Below are 16,858 nucleotides of genomic sequence, written 5' to 3' on the forward strand. Positions count from 1 at the left end.
CGGGCCACACTGCTGCCGCCGCCACCACACAGCACAGAGACCAGGTCAGGCTGGGCTCTGCTGCTGTGCTGCCCCAGGAGTTCACAGCCCTGCCGCCCAGAGCATTGCACCGGCAACGGAGCGAGCGAGCTGAGGCTGCAGAGGAGGGGGGACAACGGGGGAAGGGTTGGGGGCTAGCCTCCCATGCCAGGAGTTCAGGGGCTGGGCAGGACAGTCTAGTGGACTGGATGTGGCCTGTAGTTTGCCCACCCCTGCTGTACGCACTTCATCTTATGCCTAAAATACCAGGTACATTCAGATGCACATTTCCTATGCAACAGGGCAAACCTTGCATGCCCTGATATTTCACTGCAGTGATTCTCAGTCTTTTCCATTCCAGAACCACCTCATGGCCCCCTCCAATTTAACTAGGACACTAATTGGGAACCTCCACTCCCATTTAGCAATGTGAGGTGGACAGGCTGACTGTATTCCCATCCTGTCTATACCCACCCTGTTATCATTCCCCCACCTCTGATCCTATCTTCCCTCCATCTCAGCCCCTCCCATCACCTCTCTACTGCATTTTAGTCAGATGGTTCCAGCATCTTTTTGTCCATGCTACCTGGACAATAATGGAGGGACACAGGACAAGAGAGACAAAATCCTTGCTTTCACCTTCAATGCCCAGCTGCTCACAGCAACTGGGAAGAGCAATTGCAGAGAAAGTCCTGCTCAGTCTCTGCTGCCCCAGGATGGTGCATGCATAGCTGAGTTGTCATGTAGGAGCCCTTTGGGGATGAAGCATGATCAATGCACATGGAATCAGAATTTAGATGTAAAACTTCTACTGATCTCGTGTGAACTGTAATTTCAGAGGCTTACAATCTGGCCAAATTTAGGTTAATTTTCATGAGATTGGCACAAGGGCAACTCACCTGCCAAAGGTCAAGCCCCTGCTCCAAAACATGGAGGCACTAGAATTTAACAGAAGCGGCAAGAACAAACAAACCTGACAAAAACGCCACACACTATCAAGGGCAAAACAAAACTCCTTAATCTCTCTTATTTTAGCTGAAACTTCCAGAAAATTGAGCCTGAGACAGACACCCAGCATGAAAATTTCAATCTCAATGGCTATTTGGCAAAGTTGTAAGCAACTAAAAGCAGAGTCTTATAATGGAAAGTGTCAACCTTAACTTCAATGAAACCTAAAGTATGGCCCTAAAAGTCATTCACACTACTATTTTAAGAACTACTTAACCGCATGTTAGAAATCCACCCTTAAAAATTCATACTAAATTACCCACATTTGCTCTTTGGGAAATAATCCCAAGAGGTAACAAAGACCTGCAATTCCAAGTAAAATGCTTGACAACTGTGGGTGCCTGTTCCCCATCAAAACTGTGCCCCTAACAATTTCATATAATTGGATTTAATGTATTGATAAGTAAAAGTGACCGTTAACACTGTACCATGGAGACTCCAAAAAGAGATGCTTCTCAGGCTAAAAGGAGCCATACTTCACTTGACTAAGTTAGTACTGCTAGAATTAGACCTATTTAAAAAAATTAGAGGGAAAAAAAGGGCGGGGGGGAGAATATAGTGCGTGAAACCTCAGTTTTATAGCTCCATGCTCATAAAGCTATGAAATTATCAAGCTCTCTCAACTCAATGGAATGCAATTAGGAAATGAATGAATGTTTCACTGCCCTCTACTGACCACTAGCTCAGCAGATTCCTTACATACTTATTTGTACACTAGCATTCATCTCATTGCTACTATGGTGGTTAGAACTGTTATTTTCTACAGTTTTGATCAGTCCTCTGAAGGAACACAGGCAGGAGAAGGAGAAGACCAGTTCTTTTAAAAAGTTACATTTTGGATAGTAATTATCCTTAGCACCTTTATAACAATTCTATGATACTTCCAACATAATAGTAAGCTGCAAATGTAGTAACTTACAATATCCTTCATTATGAACTTTGTTCATTAGATAAAATTAAAGTAATCTAAATTAATCTCTTGTTTAATTCCACTGCCTTCCAGTGTGCTTACGGACCTTAATGGCCTTGCACTAGAAATCTGACAGAAAATCATAGAGGACAATTGTTAGACTCCACAAATGCAATGGTTTCTCTATTGCAGCGGTTCTCAAACTCTGGGTCAGGACCCCACAGTGGGTCTGTAGCGAGGTGGTGGGATACCCCACAGCCCCGCTGAGGGCCGAACCTCCCCTAACACCAACGTGGGCGGAGCCACCGAGTCCGGCGCCCACCCCTCAGAGGTCACGGCGCCGACCCGGAAGTATAAAAGCCCGCCTGCACAGCTCAGTGGAGAACAAGCCGGCGGAGAGAGCAGATGTCTCTGAACGACCTCCTGCTTGGGAGACAGCAGCAGACCGCAACCAGCCTGCTGACTCACCAGGCCAGCTGAGCCTACCCCTTGCCCGTTACCCTGAGGAGGACTGGCGAAGCCTGCCCCTTTCCAGCTACCCTGAGGAGAAGCCGAGCCTGCCCCTTCCCAGCTATTCCGAGGAGGAGCCAAACCTACCCTTCGCTACCTACCCAGAAGAACTGATGCTGGTGGAGAGCACAGAGAACACTAGTAAGGCCCAGGTACCCTACGAGGGGGAGTGTGGAAGTAGCCCGGGGGCAGCTGACCCTAGTCTGGCTGCAGCACTGCCAGAGCCTATGTCAGTGTGTTGTGGCCAGGATCCTCACTTACAGCAGCGAGTTTCTGCCACTGCTAGGGCCCCGGGCTGGGATGCAGTGGAGTGGGAGGGCCTGTGTCCCCCCTGTCACCCACTCCTTGGGTGGCAGACTCCCTCTTTTCCCTGGCCTAGAGAGGCTGGGACCTCTTGCTCATTGACTCAACCCATTTGAGGGCCTGAGTTCCTGACTATTTGATTGCTGCCCTGCCCTAACCTAGGGCCTGGGCTGCTACAACCACTGACTCAGGCCCTGCTTGAGGGCCTGAGCTCCAGACTGTGTAGTTGCTGCCCCGCCCTGATTGAGGGCCCGGGGCTTTTTCTGACCTATTGGCTCGGCCCCTGCTTAAGGGCCTGAGCCCCTAACAGTGTGTTGCTATCCACACTACCGCTGGCGGACCAGAGCGAGGCGGTGGGATACTCCCCAGTCCTGCTGAGGGCCGAACCTTGGCCGAGACTTCTACAGGGTCATGACCCTATTTTAATGGGGTCACCAGGGCTGATGTTAGACTGGCTGGGGCCCAGGGCCAAAGCTGAAGCCTGAACCACCCCGAGCTCAGGCTTTGGCTTCAGCCCTGGGTGATGAGGCTCAGGTTACACGCCCCCCTGTCCAGGGGGTAGGGAATCAGGTTCTTCCCCACACACACACACACACCCCCCCCCAGAGCAGTGGTGCTTGGGCAGGCTCAGGCTTCAGCCCCTCTCCCCCCCCTTGGGGTCGTGTAGTAATGTTTGTTGTCAGAAGGGGGGGCGCAGTGCAATGAAGTTTGAGAACTCCTGCTTTAATGGACATGTTACTTTTGAGGATTTTAAGTGACATGGAAGCTATCAGCTCATGAGCTTATGATCTTTTAGAGACTGCACATCTGATTTTACAATAAAAAAAAAAGTTGTTTACCAAAGCTCTACCCCTCCCCCAAGAAGTACCTGCTTCCTCCTGATGTAAAGCCTGACCTTTCTATTTTTTTAGATCTCCACAGTTTGTGTTATGGGAAAGGTTGCTGCCACACTGCAGTCAAGGTTCAGCCAAGCTTTCTGTTTAAAATCTACATACATAATTGGATTACCTTAGATGTTTGTGCATCATCGGGGCCCAGGGGATGGCTAATGATGCATGCAGATTTGGGGTCATTTGCTCAAAGGGATTTTAATATTCAAATTGTTCTAAAAATCCATGTGCATGGACAGACTATCTTGGAGAGAAGAGGGGGGGGGGATAAAAATCGATAGAGCAACAGTAGCTGGGAAAGTTTGTGGTGCAAGTTTAGGAGATGCAGCTGAAACAACTTGCTTTTAAATTGTTCAGATGCTTGTTTTTGGTGGGGCAGAGCTAGTGGAAAAAACTAAGACTCTGACCCTCATAAAATGCATATTATTGGACTGCTCCTGAGCTCAGCTATTCAGAGATTTTCTGCTAATAGTATGAGTGATGTGTGCCTCTTGGGGAAGTTCAGTAACACACAGACAAATGTCTGAAAAAGCAGGGTGGATACAAATAAAGGATTTAAAAATATATATATAGATAAAGGATTTATTAAATTTAAAATCAGATTTTTTTGATAATGGTTTTTTCCTCAAAGCTATATATAGATAGTTTTAAGACATTATAGCTCAAAGAGATCTCATCATGGAATAGGGATAATTCTATAGTATGAGACCATATATTCATGTAATGTTTAAGAAAAGTTTTGTAAATGAGTTCCAGTAGTTCATGGATTAGGGACCCAATTTTACAGGGTTCCAGGGGCTTCTGTATAGATTATTTAAGTTAATCTTTCTATCTACCCAATGGGACTCTGTGCTCGGTCGAGAAGATTCCATCAGCGAGGTTTAGTTTTGCAGTTCTCAAACTGTGGATTTCTGTATCCAGAGATAACATGCTTGTTAACAACAAAGTTTTTAAATAAATAATATACAGAGGTGTGAAATAAGACCTCAAACCTATTGTCCCTCTGCAAATTTGTGTACACAGTCAATCCCTTACCTCGCTCTAAAAGTGCGGTTTCAGAATGAATGAATTCTGAATAGAATGATGGTTGGGGGTGGAATAGATCTGGACAAGGAGAAGAAGTCTGGAGATAAATGTGAGAAAGGAGGGACAGGCAGCAGAAACAAAAGTGAAACTGTTTGAGCAGCATATTCCAGAAGTCTAAGTGTAGCCTTCATTGATTTGGTATCTACAATACAATTCTCATTAGAAGGGAAAACCTATAATGGCAGCAGGCCATAAAAGAGACCCAGTTTGGGAATATTTTAATGAAGTTCCTCTACCTGTGGGAAGACAGGCATGGATGCAAAATGCAAACAGCGCAACAAAGAAATGCAAGGCCTGGTTGCCCGAATGAAACAACATCATGAGAAGTTTTACTTCTCAGGAGGAAGCTGTGTTGAAGATTATGAAAGGAACATGTTTGAACATGCAGGATCTTCAGGTTGGTAAACTTTTTTATTTCATACTTCTTTTTTGAGGGCTGCCTGTCTTCGTTCTAGACTATTCTTGAATTCTTGTGTTTGAGCAAAAAAATAATTGTTACTCTATGGTACTACCATTTTAGATGGCAGTTGTGATTAAAAAAAAAAAGCTGAAATAGGCAGATCTTCCTTTTACAATTTCACCTTTTAAAATAGTACTGAGTGTCAGTGAATGAAATGAGCAATACTAAATGAGCAGTATGGTAACAATAATTAAATAACTGCATTGACTTATTTTGTTTAGGAGAATCCATCCTCAATGTACAGGATTCTGAAGACTATCCACCTTCAAGATCACCATTATTTTCTATAGTTTCAGAGTTATCTGCCAATTATAGTGTTTCAGTCACAACATGTATGTCACATTAACCACAGTATATCACCTGTAGCAAAAAGGAGGAAAAAAAAAAATCATCCAGAAACAGCCATAGATAAGTTTGTGAGAAGAACCTGCTGATTACAAAAAGAGGTAATGAAGAAAAGATTGCCCGTTTTGTTTATGCAACCAACTATTTTTTCTGTATGATTGAGAACCCACACTTCATTAACAGGGTTCAATAATTAAGACCAAGACACAGTCCACCCAAAAGAGCAGATGTCACAGGCAAATTGCTGGACAAAGTGTATGAAAGAAATTGAGCAGAGTGCAAAAGGTCTAGAGGGTGAAATTGTTAACCCGAGTCTTGATGGGTGGAGCAATGTCCACAATGATCCTGTTTTATGTGCTTGTGTGACAACAGAAGAAGGGAATGTCTTCTTTACAGAAAGAATTGATACATCAGGACATATCGGCACATACAGCAGAATACTTACAAGTAGTAACACTAAAAGCTATAACAAACTGGGAAAAAATTCAAATGTCTAGTACACAGCTTGGTCACAGACAATGCTGCAAATGTATCCAAGATGAGAAGAAATTTAGAAGAGTCCCAAGCTAACAACATACGGTTGCAATGCTCATTTGATGCACCTCCTAGCTAAAGACTTCAGTGTTCCAGAAATAAAGGCTAACGTTGTTGAAATTGCAAAATACTTCCGTAACAACCACTTTGCAGCAGCTGCTCTGAAGAAAGTAGGAGGAACCAAGCTAACTCTCCTACAAGACATGCGATGGAACTCAGTGGACTGTTTTGAGCACTAGCAAGAACTGGCCTAATCTGATGACCGTTTGTGAACAAAATTGTGAAAAAATAGATGGCACTGTCACAGCCAAAGTTCTCAACATTAGGCTTAAGAGAAATGTTAAACGCATGCGGAGTACCCTGAAGCCTATTTCGGTAGCCTTGAACAAAATGCAGGGAAATAGCCGTTTTATTGCTGATGCTGTTGAAATTTGGAAGGAACTGAGTGAGATCTTAAAAAGAGAAATATGCAATGACAGTGCTTGTCCTGTTCATTTTTTTTTAATGCTTGTAATTTAACTCTATCTCCAGCTCATTTTCTTGCAAATATTCTCAATACTTGGTATCTTGGTCAAACTGCTGAAGAGGAGTTGGCTATGACATGGACATCCAGCAATCATCCCTCCATAATGCCAACTATAATAAACTTCAGAGCTAAGGGTGAACCATTCAAGAAATATGTTTACTGATGATGTTTTAAAGGAAGTCACACTAGTGAACTGGTGGAAGTCACCTAAGCACATGAATTCAGAGACTGTTGAAGTGATCATCTCACTTTTAGCTGCAGTAGCTTATTCTGCCGGCATAGAAAGAATAATTTTCTTCCTTTGGAAGAATTCATTCCATGTTGAGAAATTGTTTGGAACCTGAAAACACAGGAAAGCTTGTTTTGTTTTTCTTTTCCAGATTATGAGCAAACAAAAATGAAGGTGAAGACAGAGTTAGCTGCAGAAGCCAATATTTTAAGTTTCTCATGTTGACCTGGATGACAGTCAATTTAATTTTTTTTTTTTTTAAAACAAATTTTCATTTAACTATTTTAGTTAAAAACAATTAAAACAAACCTGATTTTAAAAACCTGAATGTTTAACCAAATTCAAAAATCCATGCTTGTTTTGTTAAAATATTATGTTTGCTGTTGAAGAAAAACAAAAATCCAGAATACATAACATTGTTGTTTTAGTTAAATAAAACAATTTAAATGTCTGTCTGGTGATGTTCTCCTCCTAATACAGCCTGGCAAGAAAATCTTCCAAATATTAATGATTAACTTTTTGAATTGGATATAGTTCTCCTCCCAATGATTTCATAAATATCTGCTTCAATTATCTTTGGTAAATGAAATAACCCAACAATCATTCATTTTCTGATATAGCTGTAAAACTAATCTGAAAAGTTTAAAAAAAAACCACTTTAAAAATGTATATAGTGTGTACCGTCTAAAAATGAAACCTACATCTGAGTTGTGAAGAAATATATTAAGATTTAACAACCAACAAGAATGCATGTTTGTATGTAGAAATCCATGATTAAATTGAGTCTTCCTGACTAGTGATTTAAATAATTATTTAAATCAAATCCACCCTGCCCTAAAGGTCAAATTTAGGTGTGGATTAGTAAAGACAGGATAACTACTTCACACAAACACTCAAGACTTGCCAGATAATATCTGTTCAGTAGTCTGGGACATCACCTTTTGTTACCTGACTGGTGCATTGTGTGCCAATAAGCGGCTAGAATTCCCCACAGCGATAGTGCAGCAAAGAGGGCATGGCAGTGTATGAACACCAATGCAGATGAGGCGTTCTTGTTGTCTCAGAGTCTGCGAAAGGGTATTTGACTATGATGAAGTGACTACATTCTCCTTTCTTCTTGACATACCTAGTGAAAGGTCAGCCTCTGAAGGTGACAGTGAGTTTTTCTAGAGGCCTTGAAACTTTAATCATTCTTAGAACTCTTTCACATATTCCTAGATTTCAGAGGCAAGGGGGCCATTGTGATCATCTATTCAGACCTCCCATGTTACACAGCCCAGAAAATAGGGATTTCTGATTCCTCTAGCTGCAGCTGCACCTCTTCTCAGAAACCAGTGCAAGCTCTGGCCACTTGCTGCAATAGATCCCCGAATCAATACAGTTCCACCTAAAAGAGAGGGTCAGTTAGAGTGTATGAAGAGGACGAAAGCTTATGCTCTAATAAATTTGTTAGTCTCTAAGGTGCCACAAGTACTCCTGTTCTTCTTTTTGAAGAGGAATGATAGTTCAGAATTTTCTTGAACATAAGAGTACAACACAGAAAATAGCAGATTTTGTTAGGAATAGGACAGGTTTGGTTTAGACCGAGCACATATTGCCAATTCCAGAGAGGTAGAGTTAAGATTTTGTAGGGATGTGATGGGAGACATTACCTTAACTCCTTACTTGCTGGTTTTCAGAGGATTCCATTTAGTTGCCCTTCAACGTCTGGAAAAGCATCAGATAGCACCAGGCAACCTTAATGCCGCATTAAAGTTTATTTGCTAGTGAATTAAGCTACACCACAAAAATACTAATAGTTATACTGGCCTAACAAGATAGCAGCAAGGAAGTTAAAAAATATATATGTTAGCCCAGATTTTTACCACTAGTTTCCTGGAATATGCAAGTATGAACTGTTCAAATGTTACAAAACCACAGGCTTCTAGGCACAGAGTACTTACAAGATGATCTCTAACCTTATCTACACTACATAATTTAACTACTATGATTTGCACCAGTGAGAGTTTACTGGCAGCGTACATCCACGCAAGTCATACTGTTTTGAGTGCAAATGGTCCACACACAGCATTCCCTGCAGTTATGGCATGGTCTATTAATTGTTCCTTGGAGCAGGTGCATAATGATTATTTACACTTGTTCACACCATTGCTCTGTTTGATTGCCTGCTTCAAACAGTTCTGTCCTGCATAAGGATCATAACCAACTTTCTTCGTGAACAGCAGGAGCTATGTCTCCTATACCCCCACACTGGCAGTTTCCATGCAGGAAGGCCACTAAGCTCCCAGTGTAGCCGCAGCCAATTAGACACTGGATACGAGTGGAGACTCAATGTACTTTGATGAGCACAGACGTGTGAGGTGGTAGCATTCAAAATGGCAAGGAACCTGATTTTATTCTCTTCCATTTATTCAATAGTAAAAGAAATCTAGAAATTTAAAATTATATTGTTTTCTAATTGAAGCAAGGATTTCTTTCTAGAAGCAGACAAGAAAAGTGCAAAGGTAGGACATCCTTCCAACCATATCAGTGTGGGCACCGCGTAACATACCACTTCTTGAGAGAGAGAGAGAGAGAGAGACAGACAGAGAGAGATGGGAGGGGGACAAGTAGACCCTGGAGCACCACGGAGAGGCAGAAGAATTATTTGAGGATATGAGGGGGTATAGCGATACCCCTGCCGGTGCATATTTCAAATAATGATCCTTTCTGTTCTTCCTCTTTCAAATCTCAGGAGTGGCAGATCATGCTGAGGCAACACTGGCCTGTTGTAGCAATCCCCAACAGAGTATGAGTAATGCTTGTCTAACCAGCCATTTCTTTTTCTTGAGTTTCTCAAATGAATTTGGGGAGACAAGAAAGTGAATATATTTTAAAATGCAGGAGTTTCATTTCATTTTATTATTTCTATCCTCCTTTGCTGCTCTGAAGGCTGGAGTGGAAAGGGAAGAAAACTGTTCAGAGCAGCCACATACTACATTGAGTGCTTTCCTGCATACAGGCTGTTGGTGAGTGGCTGGACAGATAGCTTTGGTAGCTCAGTGCTGTCACTAATGGGTGAGCAAGAGCAAGGGAATTACACTGGGAGGACTAATTACACTGCTGCAGCTGCAAGGTTTGCATTTCCAGTCCATACTGGCACTGCACAAGAGCTGAGTGACTAGGGGCAGGATGCAATGGTAGTCTACACATGCTCTGAGTAAATCACAATAATGGTTTAAATAACTCTGCACTGTTGAAAGGAACTGTGTATGAAAAAAAATTTACAGGAGTGCTAAGGAATTAGAAAGTTGGCGACACCACAAAAATGCTGTACTTCAGAAAAGTCTTTTGATTGAGATAAAGAACAACCATGACAAACGCACTGAAGAGACACACATTGTCAAGGACAACATGGAAGCAAGAGACAAAGCGCTTCCAACAGCCAGCCCACAGTCATGGAATAATCTTCCCCAGAACCATCATGGATCCTCATTAAGACAAAATTCAAAACCCATCTTTTCACCAAAACTTTTCAAGAATATAAAAAAAGAAAGAACCCAAATCCTTGAATCTGATGTTTGAACATCCTACACATAAATGCTTACAAACCAATCACAACATTGTGCATGACAATTATCAGAAAATAAAATTGACAAGAAAAAATGAAAGTGAATATTCTGTATTTATCATTTAAATTGAGGTAAGTGGGAAAGTTAATAAATTGGGATATTAAAGTTTAGATTTTAAAAAATTAAAGTTTTATTAACAAAGGTAATATTTTTAGAGAAACATACAGATGCTGTTCAAACAGATCATCTCCCTTTCAAATTTTAGAAGTCTAGTTACATTTTCACCATTTATGCTTTATTTTCTTGATTTCCAAACTGAAAATGTTGAGTACATACTAACCAGGGTTGCCAAACTGAGGACCACGAACCAGTGATGGTACACAGAAGGCTGGCTAGTCAAATGGTGCTGACTACTCCCTTTATTCCAACAGTGGGAAATAGAACTCATGGGAGAGGAGGATGGTGTGAAAAATAAAAAGACAGTATGCTTCCTCTTCCACCAAAAAAAAAATGAAGATAAAAAGATTGTTTAACTGTCCTCAGAGGAACACACGAGAATATTTTCCTAATATTACTTTTCCAAATAAGTAATTTCTATCATTGTCTCAGGGATGTTGTGGGATAAAAACTGGGAGGAGAGGTGGTCTAGCTAGCTCATCGCAAATGAGGGGAGAAGTAGGCCATACTTTGAAAATGTTGGAGACCCTCTGATTTAAGAAGTTTCATTCTGATTCTAACACTAACAGATTAGGTGGATTCACTAAGCTACAGCGACAGTTCAAATATAAAAATACTTTGCCACTGTAATAAGGAAATATGCAGATACTTCTGTTTATATGAGGTTTTATTTAACCTATATTAAATTACATACAAGAACTACATATTAAAAAAAAAGTTAAGACTGAAGTCAAGCACTCAAAAGTGAGGAACTTTCAAAATTAAAACTATTCATGTAACATTCTTTTAACATCTTTAGTATGTAATTTCCTAGGTTTTTTGTTGTTGTTTTTTAAAAAAGCAAACTGAAGAAACAGAAATTCCATCATGTGGAACCATACTGACCTCCACATGGGTCATCAGCAAGGTTGGGGCCTTTAGCTCCACAGTGCAGACCTCTACCACTAGTAACTCCATTAGCTCAAGTAAATGTAAAATGTTATCATCCTCCAAGTGGACATGCCCCTAGGGAGGGCTGACATATGCACTTCATTGGTTTTAGCATCTATACCTGCTAAACAGCAAAGGAATGTTGAGATTCTAGAAATCTGGCTAAAATTCAAGGTTCTGAAGGAGAGTGCACTCTAATGAGACTGGCACAAGGGCAACTCACCTGCCAAATGTCAAGCCCCTGCTCCAAAACATGGAAGCACTAGAACTTAACAGAAATGGCAAGAACAGACCAACCAACCTAACAAAAAAGGACACAAACCCCACACACTATCAAGGGCAAAACAAAACTCCTTAATCTCTCTTATTTTAGCTGAAACTTCCAGAAAATTGAGCCTGAGACAGACACCCAGCATGAAAATTTCAATCTCAATGGCTATTTGGCAAAGTTGTAAGCAACTAAAAGCAGAGTCTTATAATGGAAAGTGTCAACCTTAACTTCAATGAAACCTAAAGTATGGCCCTAAAAGTCATTCACACTACTATTTTAAGAACTACTTAACCGCATGTTAGAAATCCACCCTTAAAAATTCATACTAAATTACCCACATTTGCTCTTCTGGGAAATAATCCCAAGAGGTAACAAAGACCTGCAATTCTAAGTAAAATGTTTGACAACTGTGGGTGCCTGTTCCCCATCAAAACTGTGCCCCTAACAATTTCATATAATTGGATTTAATGTATTGATAAGTAAAAGTGACCGTTAACACTGTACCATGGAGACTCCAAAAAGGGATGCCTCCCAGGCTAAAAGGAGCCATACTTCCCTTGACTAAGTTAGTACTGCTAGCATTAGATCCATTTAAAGAAAGAAAAAGGGGCGGGGGGGGGGGGGGGGGGGGGGGAGAGAATATAGTGTGTGAAACCTCAGTTTTATAGCTCCATGCTCATAAAGCTATAAAAATTATCAAACCCCCTCAACTTAATGGAATGCTACTGGGAAATCAATGAATGTTAAAGTTTTTATTCAAAAAGATAACAGACCTTTTCTGCAAGCATTCTGACATATGCCTATGCAGAATGTCTTTCGCAGTTGAAAAGACATTTCTTCTGAGTCTACATCTTTCAAGAACTGCTACCAAACCAATTTAGATTTTCAATCACTCCAGTTTAAGGTGAGAAATGTTAGTCAAGACTCTAAATGTTCTGGTATTTTCATTTAGAATTGCATCACTTCTTCAGTTTCTCAAACTCTTAAATATCTATACCAAAAAAAAAAAAAAAAAAAAAAAAAAAAAAAAAAAAACCAAACATATAAAATGTTCAACTTTTCACTAATGAAAGAAACAAAAGAGTTTGATTCTGTCCCCTAACTTCGCACTGAACAGTGCCTTATTCTGCAAGCAGTCATTTGTTGAAATTAATGACAGTACTCAATATAACCTAGGATGGCAGCACTGAGTCTTTGGTCTGTTAGATAAAATCCCTTTAGTATAGGATTATCCATCTTAGAAAGATAATGTAACACTGAAATAACTTGTGCAAAGCACTTTGAGATCCTCAAATGAAAAACCCTACAAAGAGATGCTAGTGACCAAGTTTGTAATCAATAAATTGTGAGATATCAGAAAAAGTGGTTCCATCTCAGAGTTAGAAATGAACTGCTAGATTTGTTTAAGAACCCAGATTTCCCTCCTCCTCCATATGACCAACCAATAACTTGACATATATGAATGAGTTAACCTAGCTGTTTTGTCCTCCCTTTCATATTTTGTTACTATTTCCCATTCTTACCAGCATTTAAGCCTTTCAATCTCTGAAGAAGTCTTCATTGCCTGAAGAAAACTCCAACTATCAAATTGATGGTTTCACCTACTAGGCAAGATAGTTTATTGAACCAAAGTCCACGAGGTTTCAAAAAGTAGCAAAAGCCTGAATGTACACTATTTCCATTCTCCTGCCCATCCACTTTCCTGCCATTTTGTTAACGCTTTCTCTTAGCTAAGAACTGCTCAAAAAGCCTGTATAAGAGTACATAACTGAGATAGGGATTGTGACTAAACATTAACCCTATAGCAATGTACTTCCTCCTTAGCAGTTATAAAGGGATACGTACAATTACTATTAGTTCACTATCAGTGTGTTCCGTATGTTCCGCACCGTAGAGAACAAAGAATCTCTACCCTAAATCTATAATCTGAGACAAACGTAGAAGCAAACACAGAGCACTAAGTGACAACATGGTGGAGTCTATTTAGGAATTCAGTAGTTAGGTTTTAGCTTTAGATTTAGTGAACCACAGCACACTGACAGCATTAAAATAAAGGGCCTGGCAAAAGTGCCTTTTAAATACAATACGATTGGGATTTGCTGCACCAGCATAAGGAGGACAAACCAGGAATGAATGCCGTACTGAAAAAAAAAGAAAATGATAAGACTAGGGAAAAATTACAAAAGGAGTGATAAAAGTAAGGTATTGACAAAGTAAAGGAGTTTTGGTTGTTCTGTATCCATGTAATCAAATTGAACTGAAAATTTAAAAAAAAAAAAAAATTCCTGTTGCTAGAATTTTTTTTTTTTTATTAAAAGTGAACCAACAAGCTCTAAAAATCACAAACAACTTTGCATGAAGTTGGGTGAACATTAGAGCAAACTTGACAAACAGATTAAAAAAAAAAGAAAGAAAACCCATAAGTTTTTATCTTCATTTTGCTAGGACAGGAGTGTACTATCATGTGAGGTTTTCCTATCACCAGCCTTCACCTTCTATTGGATCCTGTCATGAAGATATAATTTTGCATTTAGGCCATCTGATATAATTAAAGATGATATGTATTAAGTCTGAGCAGGTGGGTGACACATACCCAAGTTTCCCCCCCATTACCGTATTTAAGTAGCCCACTGAACTGCAACTCACACTATAATCCTAAAGACACTGGGTTTTAGTTTCCTACCACAATAAAAAAAAAAAAAAAAAATACCAAGAAAAGTTTGTTTTTTTTTAAAACACTTGCTGTTTTCTATAACCAAAGCTATAACTTCCCCCCCCCCCCCCCCCGGGAGGAGGGTGGAGCAAACAGCCCCACACACACCCTTCAAAAGAAAAATCTTTCACTTGAAAGAATATTTTTCACCTAACACCAACAGATCAGGATGATTTGCAATTTACTTTTAAAGCAACCTAAATCAGGGGGCTACAAGGTTATGGAGACAATTCTTTGCAATGCAGAAGACAGTCTTCATATAAAGTATATATCAGATATTTAATTCAGACTTCAATCTTTGTCTCAGACACACAAAAATGCTCAGTGAATTCAAGCTTATCATCTCAGTCATCGAGGTGTGTTTTCACGGCTCACCCATTGGGGAGATCAATGCAAAGAGAGTAAAGAATCTGCTATGCCATTTAAAGACTATTTGTTTTACCTGTCTCCCTGACAAGCAAGATCTCAGTATGGATAATAAAAATGAACACCTTCCACCGATCCCTAAATATTCACCAACAAGCAGGCGACTACCAATATATATATATATATATATTTACAGAGATCGATCAATATGATAGCTCATATAATAAATAAGGAAGGGGACAGAAGGGAGACAGAGTCATTCCCTATTATCTCATACATTCACCAAGCGACTGAACAAATCCCCTTCCCGCACCTAGGAGCGGTCTCCAGTCACAGGTATCCATCCAGCAGCAGCCCAGCGTGGCTGAGCATCGACAGGCTCCCCCACAGGCCGAGATAGGGTGTTAAAGCGGGGGCGGCTCTCTGGTGCTCTCCCCCCGTGTGGGGATGTCAGCGCGAAGAAGTTTGAAAGGCACCCAGACTTGCCTCCCCCTGGGCCCTCGGGGAGTCACATGACACAGGGGAACTGCACGAGAGCCTCAGGACAGGCTGGGGGGGGGGGGAGTGAGGGGAGAACTGCCGTCGCCATGACAACTTCCAAGGGGGGAGGGAAAACTTCAAATCCCAACCGTCAGTGCAGGAGCTGCTCCTTCTTAAAGGCGCAAACACACCCGGATCCCATTCTCCCCCCCCCCCCCCGCCCGGTGGGGGCAGCCGGCGCTCCTCGCACAAGCGAGGAGACGCGCCTAGACAAAAGGACCCGAACCGAGAAAGGGCCAGCCTGTCTTTCCCATCCCGCCGAGCTCGGCCCCAACGGGACTCGCTACCGCTCTCCTCCCGCGCCGCGCGGAGAAACCCGGGGCTGCAAACCTTTCCCCATCTCCTGGGCAGAGACCCTGGGGCGCCGCTCCCGCCCGCCGGGAAAGACTCCTGGAGCCGCTCCTCCACCAGCGTTACCCTCCCCCCGGCAGAGACCCGAGCTCGGTCCCCGCCTCCCCCGACCCCGCTCTCCCGCGGCAGAGGAGTCTCCCCTCTCTTACCCACACAGTGCATGAGGCGGTGCCGCCAGGAGTCGAGTTCTCGGCGGACTCCCCTGCGCTCCGCCGTGCAGCGAGGGCTCCGGCACTGAGGGGAGGAGGCAGCGGCAGGAGGAGCGGGAGCCGCGGCGGCCATTCTGTCTGTTTCCTTTTCCATCTGCCTCTGACCTCACGCCCGCTCATTTACATACGAGCGCGCGCGCCACCAGAAGAGCGCGTGCCCGCGCCTCCCCCTCAGCGGCATCCGGGAGGGGGAGCGCGCACCGCCTGGCGGGTTTGGGATGGTGATTGACACGTGTCCCCTCCTCTGTCCAGACGAAGTGGGGAGGCGGATCGAAGCCTCCTCACACCAAGTAGCAGTCAAGGCTCCTCCCACCCTTCTCGGTGGGGCCGGGCGGGGCCGAAGAAGCGTCTGGACCAGTTGTGGATGTGTCAAAACTTTGTCCAAATTGTTGGGCTGCTTTGGCAACTGGATGTAAAATGGGCCCCTTGGCTGCCCATGGACTACGAATCCCAGAAGGCACCACGCCACCTGCCCGAGCCCAACGCAGAGAGCCAGCAGCATTGCCCCCCGGGAGCGGTAGTCCGTATCTCAGCCCTTCCCCCTCTCCACCTGTAGAGGGTTGGGTCGGACTCGTGTAGGGTTGCTACCTGGCCCTGGAGCCACCATCTGAGGTTGGCTGCTACAAAGTAGGGTGACCAGACTGCAAATGTGAAAAATCGGGACGGGGGTGGGGGGGTAATAGGAGTCTATATAAGAAAAAGACCCAAAAATCGGGACTGTCCCTATAAAATCGGGACATCTGGTCACACTACTACAAAGGTAACAGTGAGGGTTAATAATGGGGTCTGATACCATGATAATGGGCATCTGACAAGTGCCTCACACAACTGCACCCAGCCCTATCCCCCAGCACCAAGAGAGTGTGAGCTGGCATCCTTTCCTGCCCTATCCCCATTGCTGGGAGAAAGTAAAACCAGATTAAGGTAATCC

The 16,858-nt window shown here is 42.5% G+C and overlaps 1 protein-coding gene across 11 annotated transcripts in view; it reads right to left on the reverse strand.

Moving 5' to 3' along the window:
* Window positions 1–16,139, reverse strand: part of LCORL (ligand dependent nuclear receptor corepressor like) — a 174,995-nt gene extending 158,856 nt beyond the window's left edge. For 7 of the 11 annotated variants that reach the window (XM_054029988.1, XM_054029986.1, XM_054029996.1 and 4 more), the window contains exon 1: window positions 15,868–16,139. In XM_054029988.1, the coding sequence (XP_053885963.1) occupies window positions 15,868–16,021 (154 nt within the window). In that variant the 5' untranslated portion in view covers window positions 16,022–16,139. Of the gene's footprint in view, window positions 1–15,140; window positions 15,218–15,867 lie in introns of those variants that run through there. The other 4 variants (XM_054029995.1, XM_054029990.1, XM_054029992.1 and 1 more) reach the window with 4 other exon arrangements.
* Window positions 16,140–16,858: the final 719 nt, after the last annotated feature.

The sequence above is a fragment of the Malaclemys terrapin genome, chromosome 5 (genome assembly GCF_027887155.1).
Source record: "Malaclemys terrapin pileata isolate rMalTer1 chromosome 5, rMalTer1.hap1, whole genome shotgun sequence".
NCBI classification, from domain to species: Eukaryota; Metazoa; Chordata; order Testudines; family Emydidae; genus Malaclemys; species Malaclemys terrapin.